Here is a 22,026-nt window from a genome sequence, read left to right on the forward strand (position 1 = left end):
AGACGGCCGGTACTGACACATGACAGGATAAATTGGACTGATATGGAAGGTTTCTTTGTCCTTTAGTGAAAGTTGTTAGGCTGATAGTGTCGATGCTAATACCCCAATAACCGTGGGCGGTTATGGAAGTATAAAAGTCGGCCTGGGAATAAAAATTGTTATGTAAATAAAATTAAAAGGATGATAGCGGGAGGATAGTCTGATGTGTGTATGTATCTTCGAAGGATGGCTCACGAATGCAGGTATGCTAAAATAATATTGCATAATAAATTATATCTAAAGCTTGAGTATTAGAGAGTTATGAGATTACAATGCATTACTTTTAAGGTGTTCACTGCATATGTTACTAGGTATGTACACTAAGATAACAGTCGCAACAGCGTTCAGCATGGGGTCTGATAGAATATAGGCCAAATGGTTTCAGACGTGGAGCTGAATTCGAAGCTAGTTTTCACTGCAGGCTTACAAGAGACAATAAAAACATTGGATTCGGTGCGGCTAGGTACAGGAACAAATGAAGAGCAACCCGTCAACATAACTTTATGTAAATTATTATTATCGCTTTGTAACAATGGCAATAAATTGCAGCGCACGTGTCAAACATCGTCCCGGAAAATGAAAAAATAAATTTAAAAACTGAGACTAGTATAACTGACACATCATCAGTATTGCCGAAAGAAAATATTTTATAACAGGTAGTAAGTTTCCGAAAGTGCGAGGCCAAAAATGGATACAACGGGCGTTGGAGAGGCGGCATATCACGACAATGATAAAAAAGAGGTCTGAACGAATCTGGAAGGCACTCTGAATTTACGGACAGCAGTTTACCAATATCCTGTAATTGGGTATTTCGACATGTGAACTGTATCATGAGAGAGCCAGCTGACGAAAGAAGTTTATAGGAAACGAAAATTATCATAGGTAAGAACGCTAAAAGCATAAAGAAAGCAAACAGAGCAATACGCTACGTTAAATTTATCCTAGCTATATTCAAGAGTAAGATAGAATGAAAGGTTAAGCTGTAGCAGAAGCGCCGCACCTCTTTTGCGCTCACCTGTGCAAGTCGGTCACACTAACATGCTTTTAGGAACTTTCGTGGCATTCCCTGCACTTCGATAACGTGTGTCGCTCTGTCGCTGTGCTCATTGCCAGCCCTCGATGCCGGTAACAGTTTTACGACCGGTACGTAGATTATTCTCACATCTCAGGGTTCTAACCAATTTGTGAGGTTATAGCTTGAATTCCGTTGGCATACCAGCAAGATGAATAACGAAAAATCAGCTCCTCCATTTACCTTGATTAGATCATGTTATTCAGACTTTTTAAACGATGTACAGGATTCGTATTTCCCCACTGTTCTTTACGCTGGCAGTCGCTGAACCCTGACAAGTGTATGCCCGTATATTTACACGCTCAAAGAAACGCGGTGAGGTTAACCGGGATCGCGTATGTTAGTGAATATTATGGACGGGAAGTAGAGAAGGAGACAGGAAGAGCAGAAGAATTAGATAGCTTGCCTAGACGGCGCTGCGTTATCGCCCTGGACGCAGACAAAATGCAGTCCTTGAAATACCGTCTAATTGGCTAGCGAGTCAATGCGCAAATAATATTTTTCCGTTAATCGGCATCCAGCAAATTTTCCGTCCATGACTGTACACTACGCACCCTGAAAAATGTAACGCCAACTAGCACGGACAGCTGTAATCTAGTCTATTATTGAGGGGAAAATAGAAGTAATGCCATCCAGTGCAAAGCCTCCTCATGCGAGTATCGCTGCTCTAATACCGCACCACAGGGCGAGAATAAGTTGAAACATGTTTCGCTGTATTCTTCAAAGCCAAATAAAAAACTGGTATTTGGCATAATCTGATGAAAATATTTCGTTGCTCTGTGCATACGCGATACATAAAAGCGATTATGGAAACAAAATTTTCGCTCTTCAAAAAGTACGTCATATGAAGACATCGCTTGAGACCCTTGATGGAAATACAGAACGGTTTCATATGTTGATCAACCATGATTAGGAACGCAGTTTAATATGCCGTTACGAGTCGTTTTTAAACTAAGCATATTTACTCCTCGCCCGAAGTACACATAGGAGCTGCCGTAATCGAATCGTGTGGTGAATTCGGTCAATCCCAGAAGCTGCACTTCTTAGCTGGATTCATCGTAGCGTTAGCAGCGCAATTGAACGCGGTCGCAAACTCGTACGAGTTCTTCAGTGGGACGTTTACTCTGGAAGAGAAAAGAACACAAAAATAGAGTGAATTAATTTGCATTGAAAGCTATTAGAAAAGGCAAGTTATTTGCACATCCAACAATATTCATTCTAAAATCCGAAGAAACAAAACAGGGACAACGTATGAGGGATACGGACAGGGACTATAACTTCATCCAAGTGCCTCTTTTTGAAGACACAGAAAAGTTTCTTGAATATCTTTGTCCTTTAAAGCTAAGAGATACTATGTGGAATTTATAAGAAGGCCAGCAGTTTCATTAAATATTTCAGGTAAGAAGTGATTTTACTACTAATCACCTGTTGTATAAAAAAGAAATATAAAAATAAAAATCCCCCCTACGCATTTCCCGGTTTCATTAACGCAACACAAGGAAGGCGGGCTGCGCCAAAAAGTACCAAAAAAATTTTGAACATTGAACTAGCAAGGCTGTATACAGAATTCTGCTATCATGTGGCAAGCACTACACGGGACAAGCAGGTAGATGCCTCAGTGACCGGCTACGGGAACACAATAACGTGCGAATCACCGTGGCTGGTCATCTGGGATTAATTGCAGAGACTGCAAAGAAAAAGAAAGGAGAAAAAGAAGAAACTACGTTTCCTCATTTTCAGTCAGTGCGAAGTTTTGACACGTGGCCGCATCAACATAACCAGCAAGATCATTGAAGCCTACGAAATACATTGACGGCAACATCAATGCGCAAGCACCGGCTCAATAGCTCTGTCTGATAAAGAACTACGCTTTCTGAAAGATCGGTAGACAAATCCGCACAGGTGGTAATGTGTCACTGTTTCCTGTGCAGAGCTCTTGTAAAGTCATTATTGTCAAATTTATGTGTGCGTATTTTCATCTGAGATTGTTTGCCACGATATTTAAGTGGAAAACGCGCAATAAAGACGAGTTGTAAGTCAAACACTGCAGCCGTGTACTCCTCTCGTTCTCATCTTTTGCACTGTAACAATGTCGTAACAAGTGTAGCATTTACCTGTCTTTTTCCGCTAATTGGTTAACGATGGCCTCGTTCCTAGCAGACTTGACGCCACAGGCAGCGTAAGAGGGTTCTCGTAGAACTTCCTCCCTCTCCGATCGATTACATTCCATGTGGTGCTTGCGGTATGACAGGGCGCCTCTGCTTCCGCTGCTATGTTTGGCGGTAGTGCAGGTAAACATTCTCGAAGTTATATTACAACACGAATGCCTTTGACAGTAGAAGTTTGGACAGCCACTGTAGTAGCTTAGTAGGTAGAGCACTGCCCACTGGACTTGGAGCCCGTGTGCTTAGATACCACCGGTGGCATGCAGTTGTTTTTTTGTCTCCATAATTATATTTCAAGCAAAATATCTTTCCACTACTATATACCCACTGATTAACCCTACATAATAAAGAAACACTCCCCTATATTTTGCTCGCTTGAAGTGACTTTTCGCCCTCATATGTTTGTCAGAACAAGCACGTCATTACCTCTCCTCGTCTGATGAGTGTGGCATTTACTCATTGTTTGAGGTTTGAAGGTTAGTGTTGTTTTCCACATTATAAATTATAAAATACAATGAAATATACGTCATTTACTCAATATTTATGCTACTAAGGCTGTCTGTCTCTTTGGCAGCAAATTGCAATTAAAACAAAATTAGTTCACCAAGAACTTACTCTTGATGCAGTATCAACAAAACAGTTCCCTAGAAGACGCCGTACATTTTCGCTTGGCCGTGACTACTGAGCAGGAGCAACCAAACACTACTCTATAATAAAAGATAATTATTTACCTGTCTCGTAAGACTGTATTGCTTGATTTGCTAGTATTATCTGGCCTTGCACAATAATCCTGAAACAAGAACAGCCATTCTGTGAAGAAAGGACAGAAAGCTCTGGTAGAAACATGCACCCCTTACACCATGAGGGTAGAAGACAAGCACGAGCCAAAGCCTTACATAAGAAATACAGACAGTGCGCTGCAACACTTTATGTAGATGCGGCAGAATACAAAAATACCAATGCCTTTGCAGTTGTGGTTGCGAACGAGAATGGTGACTACATCGTCTCGGCGACAATCAAAACGAAATCCTCTGAAACGGCAGAAGAGGCGGCTATAGCCCTCGCCTTAGCACATACCCAAGGGAGCATCATCCTCAGCGATTCCAAAATGGGTATCAATAATTTCGCTAATTTGCGAATTACAAACACCTCCCTTAGAATCCTTAACGCAACCAAATTCTCACCAAATTATTCCGAATTGATATGGGTCCCAGCCCATTCGGGGAATCCGGGGAACGAGGCAGCCCACAATAAAGCCCGAGGTTTCGTCGACCGGGCAGTGGATGAGTCTGGCTCCCTGAATTTCACGAAGGACTCAATGATCACATATCATGATCTCACCAATCATTTTAAACTAGAGAGGAGAATTTTCCCCCCTCCAGACAAAAGACTTACTAAAGAACAAGAGGTTACGTGGCGTCGTCTACAGACGAGATCGATACGCACCCCATCACTCCTCGCGCACATTTATCCAGATCTTTACAACCCAAACTGCAAACACTGTGGCCAACGTGCTACCTACGATCACATCCTGTGGGACTGCAAAATATAGCCACCTCCGGGTGATCTAGTTACAGCTCCTTCTCTCGAGCGGTGGGAGACCGTGCTGGCTAGCTCTGACCCCAGAACGCAAGTTTTGGCGGTGGAGTGGGCTGACAAAGTCGTCGAGGGCTATGTACTCTCGACCACTTAACGCGACCTCTTGCCAAGCTCTTCCCGGCGAATAAAATGTTTTACAATCAATCTGGTAGAAAAAAAAAACAAGCATGTGATTAAAGGCAAAAAGTTAGAGGGAAGAAGCATCATAATGAAAGCGCATCCTACAGATGTTTGCATATAAACTATTTCGGAAGAGACTCAGGACGACGCTTGTCCATTGACGACAGTCTCAAGCGAGGGTAGACAGACTCGCGAAAGAAAATATGGCATAATTTGCACTGGAATGGTGTGGCGCAGCATCCACCAGGACGGACGGGACCATGGTTCGTCAACTACGACCCAACTTTGCAGCACCAGCACCTTCGCATGATACAAGAAGGCAAAACTTAACACAGATTAAATAAACGTGATTTTTGCACTGACGTACATGAAATACACAGTCACAGTTATGCTCCAACCACAAAAAAGCCTACAACGTTTTCAAATTGGTGACCGTTTTCATGAAGCAACCGGACAGTTGTTTGGTTCAGCGCCCTGAATTTCGCCATCTACGCATATGCCGCTACCTGGCTAGTTTTTCAAAGGCTTCAGGTTACGCCAGGAGCGGGATTCATTTATGGGGTGTGCACATGTGATTACTCACACCATGGTATACTACAATTTGTGTTCATTCGCTTAAATATACTCGGTTTATTTGAAACAAAGGAAAAAGATAAGTGTAACGGTACACATCTGATAACTGGACGAGAGAGTAGGGCTATCGAACGCAGGTATCTTCTATGCACAAACAATGGGGAAAAAGGTAAGCATTGGAGGTACTTTTTAATGTACGCAGGGTTTACAAAATACGGTTTCTTCAAGGGCCCCTCATGGCCTCTTCTCTTTAAAATGGTATGCGTTCGGTTTTCATCTATGCTTTGTCGTTCACAAGCCCGCAAATATGTTTACTTTACTGGATGAAGATGCCCTAGTTGCGCTGTCCGGTTTCCAATGTGCACTTCATCATCATTATCATCAGCCTCACTACACCCACTGCAGAGGCAAAGGCCTCTCCCACGTCTCTCCAATTAATCCTGTCCTTTGCTAGCTGCGCCTACCCAATGCTTGCAAACTTCTTAATCTCATCCGCCCACTTAACCATCTGCCGCCCCCGTCTCTTCTCTTGGAATCCACTTCGTTACCCTTAAGGACCAGCGTTATCTTGCCTTCGCATTGCATGCCCTGCCAATCATATTTCTTCCTCTTGAGTTCGACTAGGATGTCATTAACCCCTGTTTGTTCCCTCACCCACTCGGCCCGCTTCCGGTCTCTTAATGTTACACCTTTCATTTTTCTTTCCGTGGCTCGCTGCGTTGTCCTTAACTTAAACTCAATGCTTTTTGTTAGCCTCCACGTTTCTCCCCGGTAGGTGAGTACCTGTAAAAATACAGCTGTTGTGCACTTTTGTTTTGAGGGATATCAGTAAATTATCATTCATGATCTGAGAGAACCTGCCATATGCGCTCCACCCCATTCTTATCCTTTTATTGTTTCCGTCTTATGACCTGCATCAGCTGTCACAACCTGCCCTAAGGAGACGTATTCCTTTAAAACTTCCAGCACCTCGCTGCCGATTGTGAACTGATGTTCCTTTGCTACACTGTTGAATATTAATTTGGTTTTTTTGGATATTATTTTAGACCTTCCGTACTGCTCTGCTTGTTCAACTCATTGATCATAATTTGCAGTTTGCCCCCTGAGTGACTAAGCAAGGCAATGTCATCAGCGAATCGCACTTACGAGAGCGTAATATACGAAGAAAAGTTGGTCTGCCGTCACGTCAGGCAGACCATAGAGGCCATAGTCGCTGTTCATGTATTGCTTTGTGAACAGCTTTTCCTTAAAAGCCTGCATAGAAAGCCAAGAAGTAAGGAATAGTCGCAGAAATCTATGACATCATGTCAGTGAGCACTCTGCGCAAAGCGTTGAGCACCCACTTCACTCGCATATCAGGCAATCAGTTTATTCATAGCACGTTCCTTGGCGGATCGTTATGTGTGGCTTATCTTCCCACATAAAAACAACACAGTGAGAGATAATACCTTAGAGACAAAGATATCAGCGCGTTAGCACACATAGTGTCGCAGATCGCGAGTATTTCTTCAGGAACAATTATCGGGGAAAGCATGAAGTCGATTTCTGCAAGATACAAACAAAAAGCATGCTTTCTTTTTTGAAGTAAAAAAAATGCTTCTGTTCAGTGTGATTTTGAATCAGAAATTACTACTTCAGAAATTCTTCTGCAGAATTTATGACGAATGCATCAGAAATGATCCAGTAATAAACAATTGGTAAAAAAGCCGTTTTGTCTCAGATATCAATAACCAGTTCCACTAACAAAGAGTCATTGCCCAACATTTTAAAACCCACTTTTGAAGTTTCTGCAAAATTTGCAGTACACGCACTCCTAGAGCCTCATCTCACGACACATAATTGAATTCTCCTTACTATGTAGTATTGTTTATACTAATGAAATGAAAAATAAAAAAGTGTGGCCTCGAAAACATTCTGAACATATTTTTACGGCAGTATGCGGATTCAATTGCAAAGTTTTTGTGTTGGTTCGAGTACCCTTCAGAATTGGAAAATGTACAGACGACAAAAAGTCCGCCCGAATCGCCTCTGTATCTAATAGAAGTGATCGTTCACTGCTAGCTAACTGTCACGCGAATCATCCCTGTACCTCGAAGGGTGATCGTTTAACTAGTAGCTAATTATCGGCTCATTATCAGAATTTCATTGCGGTATAAAAAACTGAGCACCTTAATTCTAACCGAATGCACTAATTTTTAAAAATGGGCACTCCGTTCAATCCAAATGTGAGGTAGGTTTCCAGAAAGGGTACTCAGCAGCAACCTATTCAGTACAGTCGTTCATTCGCTTGCGTTCCCTCTCGGCAGTGATGCCAAAGTTTATTTATTCTTCTTAAATTTTAGCAAAGCTTTTAACAACGTCGCTCATGGTAAATTAATTCTAAAAGCTAAAACTATTGGCCTTCCGGCTATATAACTTTTCTGGATTTCAGACAAATAAATTACCGCAAACATAATGTTTCAATTCAGGGTGCAGGGTCAGGTGGTGCTGCAGTCTCTTCTGGAGTACATGAAGGGAGTGTACTTGGCCATTATTTCTGCTGCATAATAATGACATCTTTTAAACAGTAGCTTCTAGCATAGAGATTCGTTTGTTTGCAGATGATTGCGTATTTTACTGTGACATTACAGTGTTTTAGTCACCAGGTTGACCTCAGTATCTCTCCAGCATCCTTGCATAGAGCCAGAAATGACGCATGGATTTAAACAAAGAAAAACAAACTTTCCTCGATTACCATATAAAAATTAAAACTATCATAAATAACACATTGGACAAGCACCAGCTATGGAAGTCTCCGGTTTTAAATACCTGGGTGTAACGTTAACTACGTGCCCTGGAATCCATAAGTGCAAATATGTCTGCGTTCTCCTGTCGCAAGGTATGCTTTTTTACGCAATAAACATTCGAAAGGTTCCTTTGACGTTACAAAACTCACCTACAACTCACTCATAATTCCTAAATTAGATTGTGCCTTGGTTTTTTAGGATCTATATGCCAAAGCTAATAATAAAACACTTGAAAGAATCTAAATAAAAGCTGCAAGGTTAACTTTCTCCAAATTATCACCATCCGATTCCCACTAAACAAGTTAAATGTAACAATGTCCTACCCCTTCACGCAAAAAGAAGAAAAATTCGTCCAGAATTCCTTTCCATCTCTATAAATAACAGCCTGGCGCTTGATACTGCCCGCTGGATATCACTTTTGACTACACGCCTCACTCGTCACCATCATTTAGGTTCAGGGACGCCGCGGTGGCTCGGTTATGGTGCTCCGCTGCTGACCCGTAGGACGCGTGTTCGATCCCAGCCGCGGCGGTCGCATTTCAGTACTAGAGGTCTGTGTACTATGTGATCTTAGTTCATTTAAAAACACAAGGTTGTTTTGTTTCCGGAGCCCACCACTAGGTGTCCGTCACAACCTGAGTCGTTCCGGGACGTTATATCCGGTAAACAGAACCAAACTATTAATTAGGTTCACTTGTATTGTACTGTGATCAGATACCTTTAATTTTCTTTTTTTTTTCGACTACTCATTCCTTTTGAGAATTATTAACACCGCGGAATGATACTACATGCTACTTATAGCTGTCCATTTTGCGTGTTGTCCTCATGCTTGGATCTTCAATATGATCGGCAGTATGACAAATAAATAGAAAGAATTTTCTTTCGCAGATTTTACGTTTCCAATACTGGAAAAGGTGGAAGAAAACCTAACCATCAAATTGCATTATGTTATTGTTCTCCACCAATAGTTTTTTCAGTGCGTTCACATCTATCATTTTACTGGCTATTTTTCAGCCACTGAAGCAGGTGTATCAATTACCTCAAAGGCGATGACCAGAGCAGAACTTTCTTCTGCCCTAGATTCCATAGACATGACCTGCAGGAAGCAGAACTCATAAGTACAAGCAAAGCGTGGTGTGGCCAAATGAGTCCAAAATATTTTTTCAAGCAACGATGAGAATTTCTTTAGCCTTTGTTTCGTGTAGTAGCAACATCTATTAGCGCATCACTCGGCATTAGAACGATTGACCCATCAATGCGGGGGACTATAGATAAACTGGGAAAAAGCTGAAGCTTTTCAGTTATAAATAGAAGCGAATTAATATTTACGTTCTATATTTTACATATTTGCTGCATTAATAATTTACAACGAAACGCTGCAGCTCATTTCCAGAAACTAAAATATCGCTCCTCTTTCCCAAACCGTTTTTCTGTGAACAGAGATCTCCTGCTGAGGTCGGTCGAAGTTTCCTACTCTGCCTCATTCCCTTGTCACAAAGACGGAATGCAATTGGCCAGCGATTAAATATCTGCGGTGTCAGAAAGCAAGCATGACCCGAAATCGTATTCTGGGGTGGTAAATATAACGATTCCCAAACCGATTCCATGCCAATTTTAAGACGTAGCGTTGCTTCAGCGAATAGCGAAGTGACGGAAATTAAAACATTGTATCCATTCGGCCAGGAATCATTATACCGGCCCCGGATGGTACGGCCCCTTTGTAAAAAGTATGTTCGGGCACTCTATGAAAATTAACCTTTTTATAATATATAAAGCCGTGCTCTAGAGCAGAAAAGAAGCATCTCTTGGCAGAACGCAGCTGTATAACGTCAACGGCGCCCGTGCGTGTTCTCGTCCTTGTTTTCCTGTGCCGTTGTGATCCTTCAGCTATGTCTCTGCGCCAACTAGCTCAAACCAAAGTCTTGCTGCGGTCTTGCTGCATAAGTACCTTTTTTTCGACAAGAAAAAGATCTCAAGCCTTAGAAGCGAGTAAAATCGTACAGGCATATCATCGCATCAGCAGTTATAGTCCGAACTTGCATGTAGGCGATTCAGGATGGAGACTATTTTGTAACAGCACCGCCAAAATAGTAAACAGGCCAGGATTCCCAGCGTTTACCTTGTTTTGTTTGCTGTAGTGTTTTTCCAAGCACTTCGAAGTGGCTTCAAGATGTTTCAAAGTCACATCAGTCCAAAAAAAGTTGACATCGTTGAAAATATTCACTGAAAAGAAACAATAAGACTGTACTTAATTGATCGCCTTGCTTACAACAGCTGAGGTGCAGGCTAGTTGGTCGATGATATGTGATGAAACAGTGCAAGAGATGAGGACGTAGACAAAAGAGGACAGACAACCTGAAAGTGTTCTTCCGCATTCATTTAGATTACCAATCTTGGAAGATAAATTTTCATCGCTTAGCGGAAGTAGCGTGCCAATCTTGAACACCGTTCTAAATTTGTACGCTATTCCCAGGCACCCCACATTTAACCGTGTCGAAGGTAGACAACGGATTTCTCTCATTTCTTCCAACGATCTATATCTTGCGCGGTCTTTTGATTTGCATCGCAATAGTGATTGACACTGTTTTACCGGCGCCTTTTCCTCAGCGATCCTAAGTGTCATTCTCCAGCTAATGCGGGAGTTTTTTTATGACTACTCGCACTTACGCTATCAGGGGCACTGCTTCCTCATGCAGCCATAGCTGTTACTACACTTGATTCTGCTCAATGCGGTGGCAAATGCGAAGCCTCATCGGAAATGCAGCGCATGTTTCGAGGCTTGTAACCTACATCGTTCACAAACCCAGAAATTGTGGGTAAACACATTTTTTCAACTGGCAGTTGTTTATGAACGCATTTTTTTTCGCATACTGAAAGACCGCATCATAACGATCATTATATCCGCAGGCAGCTCTTCGGAGTGCTTGTAGGTTTCTCCTATTTATCGTCAAAAACGGGCCGCGTTCATTTCCTATGGCAGTCTTAACAACTCGCGCGAGTGGTTGACAAGCTTTAGAAGCAAGATTTTTCTACGCATCGGAACATCATATCATGAGTATGATTGTGTTCATAACAGCACCCTAATATATTCTACAGCTGTGTCACAAGTATAGCCAAAACACACCTCATTGGTTTTCTACAACAGTCTTAACCACTCGGTGCGAGAGTAAAACGAACTGTAAATGCAAGAACTGTAAATTTATGCATCGAAAGGTTAGACAACTCTCATTAGTACGTTCATAACAGCATCTCACAATATTTCACAGATGCCTTCCAGTTAAAAGTTATGGCCAAGAAAGCCCTACTTGTCCGCAATTCACAGAATCGTTGCTAACTATTCGAAAATCAAAAAGAAAGTTATAGCGCACGGTCTGTCTGACAAGCATCCGTGAACAAACGAAATGAACTTCGGAAGCATGTTATCCGCTGCAGATAACAGACCTGTAGACGACGGAGGAAAGGGCGGGGGGAGGCAGAGCACGGTGAATGCTCGCAATATGCTAAAGGTATTCCAAAGAGCCAAATGGAAAATAATTTTCACTTATATTCGGTTCTAGCACTCCCGTGCCTGAAATGGCATGTGGAATTTTCTGCCACGAAGTAAACATGTTCTAGCCGCGCTACTTCGAAACATTCCTTTGGTTGCCTAAAAAGCAGGTCGGAGATGAAGGTGATGCCGCTCCGGCCCTCCCGAAAACTGCGCCACATCCGGTCACCACCAAGCACGGCGAACTGGAGTGCTCGGTCACAAAAAATAGCCTGACTGTCCGAGCTGTGGCTAAACTAAGAAATCGCAGTCTGACCAAAACAGCCGCACACATTTTAATCGCTGGACATATACACGAACATTACCAGAAACTATCCTGAAATACTGCACCAAGTGCCCGTACGCCGCAGATGACATTTCGCTGCTAATGTAGGAAGCCTGGAGCCTTTCTTTATGGCTAACCTCAATCGGAAGTAAACAGCTCGCGGCGTATTGTTTATATCGTCCGATAGCACACCGCTTGTTCAATTGGCTCAGTAACCAGCTTGCACTGAGGCAAGAGTGAAGTTAATACCTACGTGCAGACATCCACTGGCCGGCTGCGGCGGGATGTTTACTGGCCCTGACGGACCACGTAACACTGACACTCCAACAAAGGAAATAATGCCGCGGCGATTGCCACGTGCACGTAGCGCAGAATTTGGTTTGACGCCTAATGCCTTCGCTACGTCGCGTTAGCTGGCGCCAGAGACTCTTCATCGCTCTATAGGAGGTCAAAGAAAACAGAAAAAATTCTCTTTTGTTGGCATATAAAGGATACCTCATTTTCGTGTCCCAAAGACCTGAATACAGCGCAGGCTGCTTATAAGCTTCATTTTAACCGCACGAACGACTAATAGCTACTAACACGCCGTAGTTTGAGCCGTTAGCACACCCGGGAAGGTGTGCGGTGCAGTCTCCAAACACCTGCGAAGACCTTAATGTGAAGCGCAACGAGGACACACAAGGCCCCAGCCCTATGCTTTTATGTCTGGTGTCGTATACAACCCACTGCGCACTGTATGCAACTTGACTAGCAAAATAGGCAGTACTTCTAGCTTAATGCCAGTACGAGTAATTTAGGCTTGCGCATCATGAAGATGCTCTGGAGGATGCATTCTTTTATTTCCCTGTCATTGCTTGCAGCAATCCGTGACGTCAAGGCAAGTACATAAAAATAAATTTATTTAATTGGGTGTAATGGGTGAGGTGGAGGCTACCAATACCGGAGATGGGAAATAATGAATCGAGGGAAGAAAGCTTGTTCTAAACTACAACCTGGTTCCGCAAAACGCACAGACCATCTTGATGGTGCTACATTGTTGACTGTTAATCCCGAAAGAATCGCGGGGTACACTGATCCAACGAGAAGAAATATGAACACTCTTAGTCACAGATATAGCATGTGTATCTGAAGAGCTCAAGTAAAAGCGGTCATGTAGCGGCTTACTTCCAAAAGTGGCCCGGAACAGGCAGTTCGCCAACCGGGGCCCTATTCGTGGCATATGAAACATCCTGTCGGAAAGAGAAATATACAGGCAATATCTGTTAACTTCTCGATACACCTATAAAGGATAGCACGAGGACAGTCATTACCAAACATTACCATCTGGATTATATTACTGCACTGAGAATTGTCAGTATCTATGTAAAACGATAGAACAAAAATCATTGCGCAATGTCATCACACGGCTTTTGAAATCGCCCATTGCTGCCTATAAATGAACAATAAAGACAACATATACTGTGTTTATTTATTCAGGACAATGAAATAAATTGAACACCACGTGCATTGCATCTTACGTGCATTGACAGAACCCGCTCACGAAAAATTGACCTTTACACAAAGCGCTCACATCGCTTCAGCTCTCAGCGGTTTAGTGGTGTCTAGCGAGATATCACTATAAGAACCGTAATGGGTCAGCTTTCTGTCATTTTTGTTTAAGCCATTTGTTTGCTTGAACCTGGCTGTGCCGACTTAGCTAACGTCATAGACATACGAGTTGCGCCAGATAGTTTATTAAAATTTTAGAATGAATCAATTAACTTGTGTTTCCGTTACTGAGTGCAGTAAAGAACAAACACTACGCAGGTAATCTCAGTCACTTTTCATTCTTAACGAATGCAGGTATTCCGGTTGAGTTAGAACACGAGCAGACAACAATCGCTACGCATTGTCTGGTGACTCTGAACTTCGTTTTCAGCATGCCATACTGGGCAACATTTTCTTAGTGCCTCAAAATCTGTCTCACACCATGCTACTAAGCACTGGCGGAAATGAATAGCAGTATTATCCTCCTGTCCAGTCGGAACAGTGTGGAAAAAGAGGTCCCTTTTAAATTTCGCACATTCGTTCTGTCTAACTATTACAAACTCTATGTACGGGAAAAGGCTGGTTTGAGTTGACGCGGCCAACCTGTTTGCCTTACCGAACTGCTCAAAGTATTTATAGTTAAAGAGAAACTAGAAACTAAGCGGGTACATCCTAGCCTAGCTATAGCCACATTTGATACTGCAGGTGCGCTTTCAAAAATTGCAAAACTAGAATCTCGGTTGTAGCAGTACCTAGGGAGATTTAAAATTTGACAGTCGTGACTTCATACAGCAGTATGAAGTCACGGGCTTCGAAGTAGTACGGGCAGTATGAAGTTTTTGCTTCATTCAGCAGTTAGTTGTGTCGTGCACTCACACCTCCACGTGTGTCTACATGCACAGCTCTAACGTAAAATTTGGACGTGCAATTTTCGGCAAACCAATGTTTAGAGCGCTTACCCCACACGGTTCTTCAGAATACTTTTTTTATGAATCGGCAGTGTACGACAACAATTACCTTATGAGTAGGGACGACGAAACCGTTCGGGCATTTCAGCTATCCATGCAGTGTATCAACTAAACTGGGGCTCAAAAATTTAACGGTATATTCTGTGAGAACGAAGCATAAGCAACGAAACTTTCTTAGCACATCACGTTCCTGGAAGTGTTCCTTACCGGCTAACCAAATGGCATACTGAAGTTCTAGCAGTTGCGTTTGCCAACTGCGTACAGAGAAGTCTGAAATCGGCTGCTAGCATGAAGTTGTGGTTGCTTACTTCAGAAGAAATCTTGCAGGAACGAAAAGACCGTTTTCGTCCAATAGCTGACATACCTTTACACATTTTTTCCCAAGCAGCGTATTTGAGGTGTTATATCACTCAATGCGTTCACTTGTCTCATGTTTTGGCTTATGCGAGTGTATTATTTTTTACAATTAAAAAATAGCATTCACTAAAGGAACTTTAAATTTCTGCAAAACGTACCCTTCTTTCGCTGAGGTTGGTACAGAAATATTGAAGAGGCTAAGTGGAAGAACTGCAAGTAAAAGCAAAATCACGTCGTCAACATTTCAAAGACAGACTATCTCTACAATAAGTGGCAACTTTGTGAAACCCAGTGGTTGGTTTAGCATAACTAGAAGTAGACTTTGGTTTACTGCATCAATGCGAAAGAGAAACACGACCAGCTCTTGTGAAAGACTGTAAAATCCTGTAAAATAGGCAAAGACGTGATAATGTTTTGCGGAAACCAAGAAGTAAAATATGAAATGTTGGTTCGGTACTAGTAGCTTTGTGAAAGTGCGCGCATTTAAGAACAGTTGTCTGCAAGCGAGAACATCATGTAAGTTACAAAGAGTCATACGAAGCATGAGCCAACCACTCACGGTAGCGAAGCGCTTGTAGTTTTCTAAAGTGTCTATTCGCGAATTCAGATATAAGTACAAAAATTAAAAAAAAAAACGAAAGCAGTCATAGACTTACCGACGGCATTCCGTTCCGGGTAATAATAGCAGTCAGTGATGAAGAGGGACACGCCGCTCCTAAAGCGAGAGAAGCGAAAACAGTCGCGTTTATAGACAACTTATCTCATAAGTATCTGATAGCAGCAGGCGCGCATGAAATACAGAATGGATACTACCAAACACAAGGGGTCCGATGGTTAAAATAAATTCAGCCGTTTGAAGGCCACACCTTAGGTATTATTAACTTGAAGATCTCTATATTGGTTTCATATCCACCTGAGGTTACTAGTGCGAGAAAATGCTCCTTACCTGAGGTTACCTGCGTTTCCTTATTCCACATGGGCGGCACAAAGCATTTTGCTTGATGAATGAAGTCGTATAATAGGGCACGTTGCACTAACTTCAAGGTTGTTGCGGCGCGGAAATCGGCTGCTACGGCTCACATGCTCGTGGCTGAGCAAATTATTTGCGTCTCATGACGAAGGAATACAAAACCTGTGTCGAGCTTGGTGGCAGGAAACCTAGCGCCACGTTCTCCCCAACAGCGTGTGACACCTAGCTTCGCTCCTTTTGTGCCTCGCTGAACAAATTTGCGCTAAAGAAGTCTCATTTAGCCTGTATCCATCAGGGTCTCAGTGGTATGATGTAGCTGTTTTTATGTGCCTTACTTGAATAGTAAAAACTGGCGATGGCAAATAGCGATGGCAGAGCTCGCTACGCGGAGCTCTGCTCTAGTGCGAGTACAACTGAGAACAGTTGTAAAATGTTTTTAATACACATTACAGCTGCGGTTTTATGCGAATTTCTTTGTCCACTTAATTGTAAGTTTTGTCTTCGATTCCTGGTCAGTGTCGCCACCAACATCACCGCTGTTTGTGCCCGATGTGCTACTGTGATGCAAGATAAGCGAAGCTAAAATCATATGATGTTTAAGCCATGAAAGTACTGTCATGTAACGAGCATGAACAATGCAGTGGTTGATTACCTCACGAATCTTGAGCGCTTCCATTTCAAAATTCTTCAGTGCACCCACGCACAATTTTCAAGAGTAGCGAAGGCGTGAGAGGCAGGACAACGGAGCCATGAATTAAGTGCTCTCGCGGTCCAATGGAGAGGAGCTGAGTTCTTTTCATTAACGGCTTGCGCAATTTTATCTTGTTAGTGCTCTTTCTGGTTTTCAGCTATTCAAGGTGTTGTGTAGCATCGTTCAGAGTTTACAGAAGGTCCTTTAAACGCCTGCGCGTGGCTAGTGCCTAAACAGCGTCGTATGTTGTCTTTAAATTAACCGAATTCCCTCGCGGATGAGCAGCTGTAATGACTCTAGAGCGTAAAATGAACCGTGGACGCCTCCCCAAACTTAATTACTGTGCAAAACTACCATCCTTGTTTTCATTGAACGGAAAACAACGGTCAGTATATGCTCGGCAGGGGCACGTACCTCCCTTCGACCAGAAACTGCCACCTTGGGTCGGTACGCATGGATCCAAGGAATGAGCTGATGTTGAGGAAATAGTCGAGTGGCTGGCTCATCATAGGGACTTCTGCTTGTATCTTGAATAAGAAGAAATGGAAACACGTTTAGTTCTTAAAAAAAAACGCTGAAAAATTTTCTGATCGTTCATGTTATGCGACAGAAATTTTGAGGAAAATTTTGTGAACGAAAGGAAGAAACAGAAAACTGCTCATTGAGTAATGACTGAAGTAATCATTGAGCTATGAACAAGTTGAATCAGCGTTCACTGGTGCATGGACAGTGAGTTTAGTTGCCTTCATATGTCGCGTAATTAGTAGAAAGTCGCTTTTGCGTCTAGAAATGAGCTACTGTGCACACCACTGGCATCTTGCTCATTATCAGCTAATTTACGTGAATTTCATGGCGCACAAGCTTACTTAGTACTTACAGTCAGGAATTTCTGCTAGCCATTAAGACGTAGCCATGAGGAAGCAAAAATACAAAGAAACAGTGCCCGTATTTCTCTGAAGGCAAGATCGTTTGACGTTCTTACAACTTGTTGCCGAGTTTTGCCACTGTGTGCAATGGTTCTTTGAACATAAATTTCATAGAGAACGCCTGAATTCGAACCATTTGCAGGTTCAATAAGCAAAACGTGCTTCATCATCATTACCATCAGCCTGACTACGCCCACTGCAGAGCACCGACCTCTTCCATCAATCTCCAGTTAACCTTGTCCTATTCCAGCTGCGCCTACCGTATGCCCGCAAACTTCTTAACCTCATCCAGCCACCTAAATTTCTGCCGCCCCCTGCTACGCTTGCCTTCTCTTGGAATTCACTACATTACCTTTAAGGATCAGCGGTTATCTTGGCTTTGCATTACATGTCTTGCGCAAGCGCATTTGTTCCTCTTGATCTCAGTGGTGCTTAGGATCATTCAATTAGACTAGCAACCCAGAACGAGCATCGCTCCTTGCCTGAAAAGACAGGAACCACTAAATGTTTGAAGAACTCTTCGACTGTGAAGAAATTTAAACATGAATGTTCGTTTTATGGTTAAATGAATTTCGTGATGGTATCATTACCGCATTGCATGTCGCATAATTAACTGTCTGATTGGGCGCTGCTTCTTGACATTCCTGTTTTTTTTTTCCTAGATGAGTTTTGAAGAATGTCAGAAACACTGATGATGCAGACCTTTCTGACGAGAGCTGTGACCAAGGAATTTGCCGCGTATCGAGCAGGGAAGAGGGACAGGATCCGGACGTCTTCTATCTGTTGGGTGTTTAAGAACGTCAATCAAAGTGTGACTACACATGTTAAAAACACACGCTCTTTTGCGATTATTGCTCGCATAGTCGCCACCATGTTTAAATTTAGTGTTTCGAACTGCTCCGTGCTTGCCTTAATTGCTGTTAGAGTGGGTATAAAAATTATTGGCCAAACAAGGCTACGGCTAGGTTAAAAGATTCTGTGATAGCCGCCATTGGTCAGAAATCTCACGTGGAGGTGGCAGTTGCTTAACGTGACAGTTACACACTTATACAGTTGCATGCCTTTTTAAGAGAAACCTCTTCTGTGAGAACAATTCAAGATCCGCCCCTTCGTTCTATCGCTAGCGCCACTCTCACTGTTGCATGGCCTCTGTCGCGCACGCTACATCTGACGGTTACCGCGCTCTCTGCCAGTCTCCCTTTTTTTCTGTGTTTGTTTCTTCACGCTTTCCTAACATCTTGAAATTATATTCTTTTCTTCATTGCGTTAGCGGTATAGTCCTTTTATGCGAAGAAGCCGTGGTCTGTGTGTGCGTGTGTGCAATATCCAAGCAACACTGGGGCAGCGTCTATTCGACGGAGTTCTGGAGGAGGCATCGCCCGCGCACCTTCTGTGCCCGAAGGTGCCACTTCAGGAGCACCCTTTGTTAGGAGAACCTCCTGACACGCGCTAACGGACCTCAGTTACGTGAAGGCCCAGGGTGGCTCAGTATAACGGCTGATGTCATAACAATTATTCAATTGTTTAGTGTTGTTGTGTAACCAGCTTGCCGCGATATGTTGACACCTTCCCCATCCCCTTCAGGTGCTCTGTTCACACATGTGAACGCGACATAAGCCTGCTCATACTTTTGTATACAAGACGAATTTCGTCCTTTTGATTTGCATTTTTACCCTCCCTGTCAATCGTATGGCGCAACCTCTTGCAGTTACAGCGAAATGTGTTGGTAATAAATAAGAAAAGATAGGCCTCACGGCGGTTTTTGGCGGGACGAGTGAATAGCTTTTATTTTTGCATGCTATCTTTTCACGTGGTTGTGCATGACGCGATTTAGCATTGTGAGTGTGCCATTAGGTTAATGTAGAAATGGCACACCATTGTCATAGATAAAAAAGCACTCCAGTGGACTTCCACAATGACGCATCCACAAACATGGACATGACGTCTTAATTCAAAAATGTCAGTGGCGTTTTCGGCCGTCTATGCGCGGTTTTTTCTGGCAGGTGCGGTACGAAAAAGGCTTAATGCTTACAGGTGTTGAATACTATTCTTCATAAAGGGAATGTTTAAGGACTTCTGCGCTAAAGCATTGTTCATGAAAATAGCCAATATACAAGAACCTCCAAAGAAGCATAGCTGCCCGATCAATGAAGGCCCGCAGACGCTCGCGAAGAGCCGCCACTACGTGGGGCCGCCGCCGACAAACACAGCTCACTATGATAAGCACTTAAATTCAGGAGGTCTCCGAGGGATTTGGGCCCCCTACCAATATTGAAAAGGGATCTCAGACGCCCCCCATGCTAGAGTTTAGACTGCATGAATCTGAAGCAAGGAATCCTTTTTATGCTTCTTTTCAGTGGCGATCTGTATATTTCTACCCTATCGTTTTCAAATTTCGATGTGGTATTTGGCAAAAATAATAACATTTCGTATAAAACGCGAGACAGAAAAAAATACAAAGTGGCAGCACAATACAAGGAAGATGAAAAAAGGGAACTCGTACCCTAACACCACGAGTCAGTTCAGAGCTGGACGGTGAGCTCCAAGGTTACAAAACAACGATCAGCACACCGCTGCAGCGTGGGGATAGTTTGTTTCAGGTCGCTGACAAATTTAGTAAACAACGACCTTTAAAATCAATTCATCTCTTTGTAAAACCATGTGTATAACGGGCTGCAAGCTTCTTTCTCACACTCCCTATCCACCTGTGCTAAGATCACTCGAGATCCATTCGATGGAGCTAGACTTTAAGCACTGCCTATGATGGAAGCAACCATTGGTCGCAACTTCTTAATATGTAACTATAAACGGTGCCGGCGTGAAGGCCGCGCATCGAAACGCCACGTTCAAGGCCGAAAATGCCAAACTTTCCTTTGCCTCTCCTCGCATAACGACTGTTGTTTTTGTTGTTGCCTTGGTCGCATGGCACATACCCACGACCGGGGATTGGCCAGGGTTTGGTGGGGATACTGCATAAATAGGAAAAGCTGGCGTCAGGCTATTTAATGAACCTTGGGTGAAATTTCAGATTATTTTAAACGAAAAAGAAGGAACAAATATCGGGAGAGAATATTGGAGAATAAATAATGTTAGATGAAAATACCCAAATGCTTTATTGAATGCGGAAATTTTTTGGAAACATTTAGCAAGGGAATCTGCCTGTAGCTATTATATATTTGTGGAGGTATTCATAAACTTGATGCAGTGCAAAACCCCTGGCGCTCGCGCCGAAAGACAGGAGGAAAGGAACCGACAAGGTGAGACCCAATTTTGTAATCGGAATTTCTAGATGTGTTTTCCTCTGATGTGCACACCTCCGGCAAGAGAGTAAGAAATGCTCCAATGTCTCTACTTCGCCACAAGCCGCACAGAGGTTTGTCGGACTGAACCCGCATCTACATAAATACAGATTTAAACCGGGAATCGTGCACCGCATGAGTGTCATCGTTACCTCACACTGTCGGGTTTTACATGCGCGAGTCTTCCATGGGTACATGAGATGTTGGTAGTCGACAGAAAAGAGTAAGGGATCGTTGCATGCAGTAGATATAAACTGAAAACGCTGAAATCGAGTCATTGCAAAGAGAACAATATTAGGGACGCTACTGACAACTGGTGCATTTAGAGCTGCTTTTGCCAAGAAGTCTGCTGCTTCATTTTGTAAAATACCGCTGTCGCCTGGTATCCAAACGAAGCACACCTCTTTCACCCATCCACGAATAAAAACGTTTAGTGAGCGGCTCAAAAAAGCGTCTCGCGTGGACTCCAATGCCAGCAGAACAGAGAGGAAATTTGAGAGGAATGTTACCTGATAAACAGTTGTGGGAATCGCCAAAGCGGCCAGCCCCAGAGCCATAAACTCTGCTAGAAATGTGGTTGTGTAATCCGAAACTCTGACCGAAAAGCTCCAAGAGAGACTCTGAGAAAATACCAACCCCTGCCTTCCTTTCGATCCCAGCCGCATCTGTAAAAATTACAATATGTTGCGGGTACTAGCCAAGGTGATCCAAGAGAATTCCATTTAATATCCTAGAAGGCAGATGCTTCGCATTTGGTGGGAAAATAAAATCAAAAGCAATATCCACACGAGACACTGCCCAACCAACTCTACATACAAACGTGAGATCCACACCAATATTGGATAGCAAATTCTGGGTAAATACAACCTGAGGTAGGCGGAACTTTGGCCAATGAGGAGTGAGAAAAAGGGCAGGGTGAGAGACGAAAATAGGAGTAGCCGCACCAGGAGGAGACTCAAATGCTCGCAAAAAAGTCCCGACAGTTAACAGATGAAACCGGAATGTAAGATCGGGAATACGAGTCTCCATGTACAGAACGGCGGTAGAAACTGATTGAGGGAGACCTAGGCAGAGGCGCAGTGCGCGCCTTTCTAGCAGCAATGGATGAAGTTTATATTTAGG

At 43.1% G+C, this 22,026-nt stretch overlaps 1 protein-coding gene across 1 annotated transcript in view; it reads right to left on the minus strand.

Moving 5' to 3' along the window:
• Window positions 1-2,086: 2,086 nt before the first annotated feature.
• The window catches only part of LOC144123101 (endothelin-converting enzyme 2-like), an 80,617-nt gene continuing 60,677 nt past the window's right edge, over window positions 2,087-22,026 (minus strand). Inside the window, exons 16-25 of the mRNA XM_077656006.1 lie at window positions 18,308-18,385; window positions 17,094-17,206; window positions 15,675-15,733; window positions 15,177-15,228; window positions 13,331-13,395; window positions 10,474-10,577; window positions 9,394-9,450; window positions 6,715-6,822; window positions 4,008-4,066; window positions 2,087-2,235 (exon numbers count right to left, since the gene is read on the minus strand). Coding sequence (XP_077512132.1) covers window positions 2,133-2,235; window positions 4,008-4,066; window positions 6,715-6,822; window positions 9,394-9,450; window positions 10,474-10,577; window positions 13,331-13,395; window positions 15,177-15,228; window positions 15,675-15,733; window positions 17,094-17,206; window positions 18,308-18,385 — 798 coding nt within the window. The 3' untranslated portion in view covers window positions 2,087-2,132. The remainder of the gene's footprint in view (window positions 2,236-4,007; window positions 4,067-6,714; window positions 6,823-9,393; window positions 9,451-10,473; window positions 10,578-13,330; window positions 13,396-15,176; window positions 15,229-15,674; window positions 15,734-17,093; window positions 17,207-18,307; window positions 18,386-22,026) is intronic.

This window comes from Amblyomma americanum, chromosome 3 (genome assembly GCF_052857255.1).
Source record: "Amblyomma americanum isolate KBUSLIRL-KWMA chromosome 3, ASM5285725v1, whole genome shotgun sequence".
Taxonomy (NCBI): Eukaryota; Metazoa; Arthropoda; class Arachnida; order Ixodida; family Ixodidae; genus Amblyomma; species Amblyomma americanum.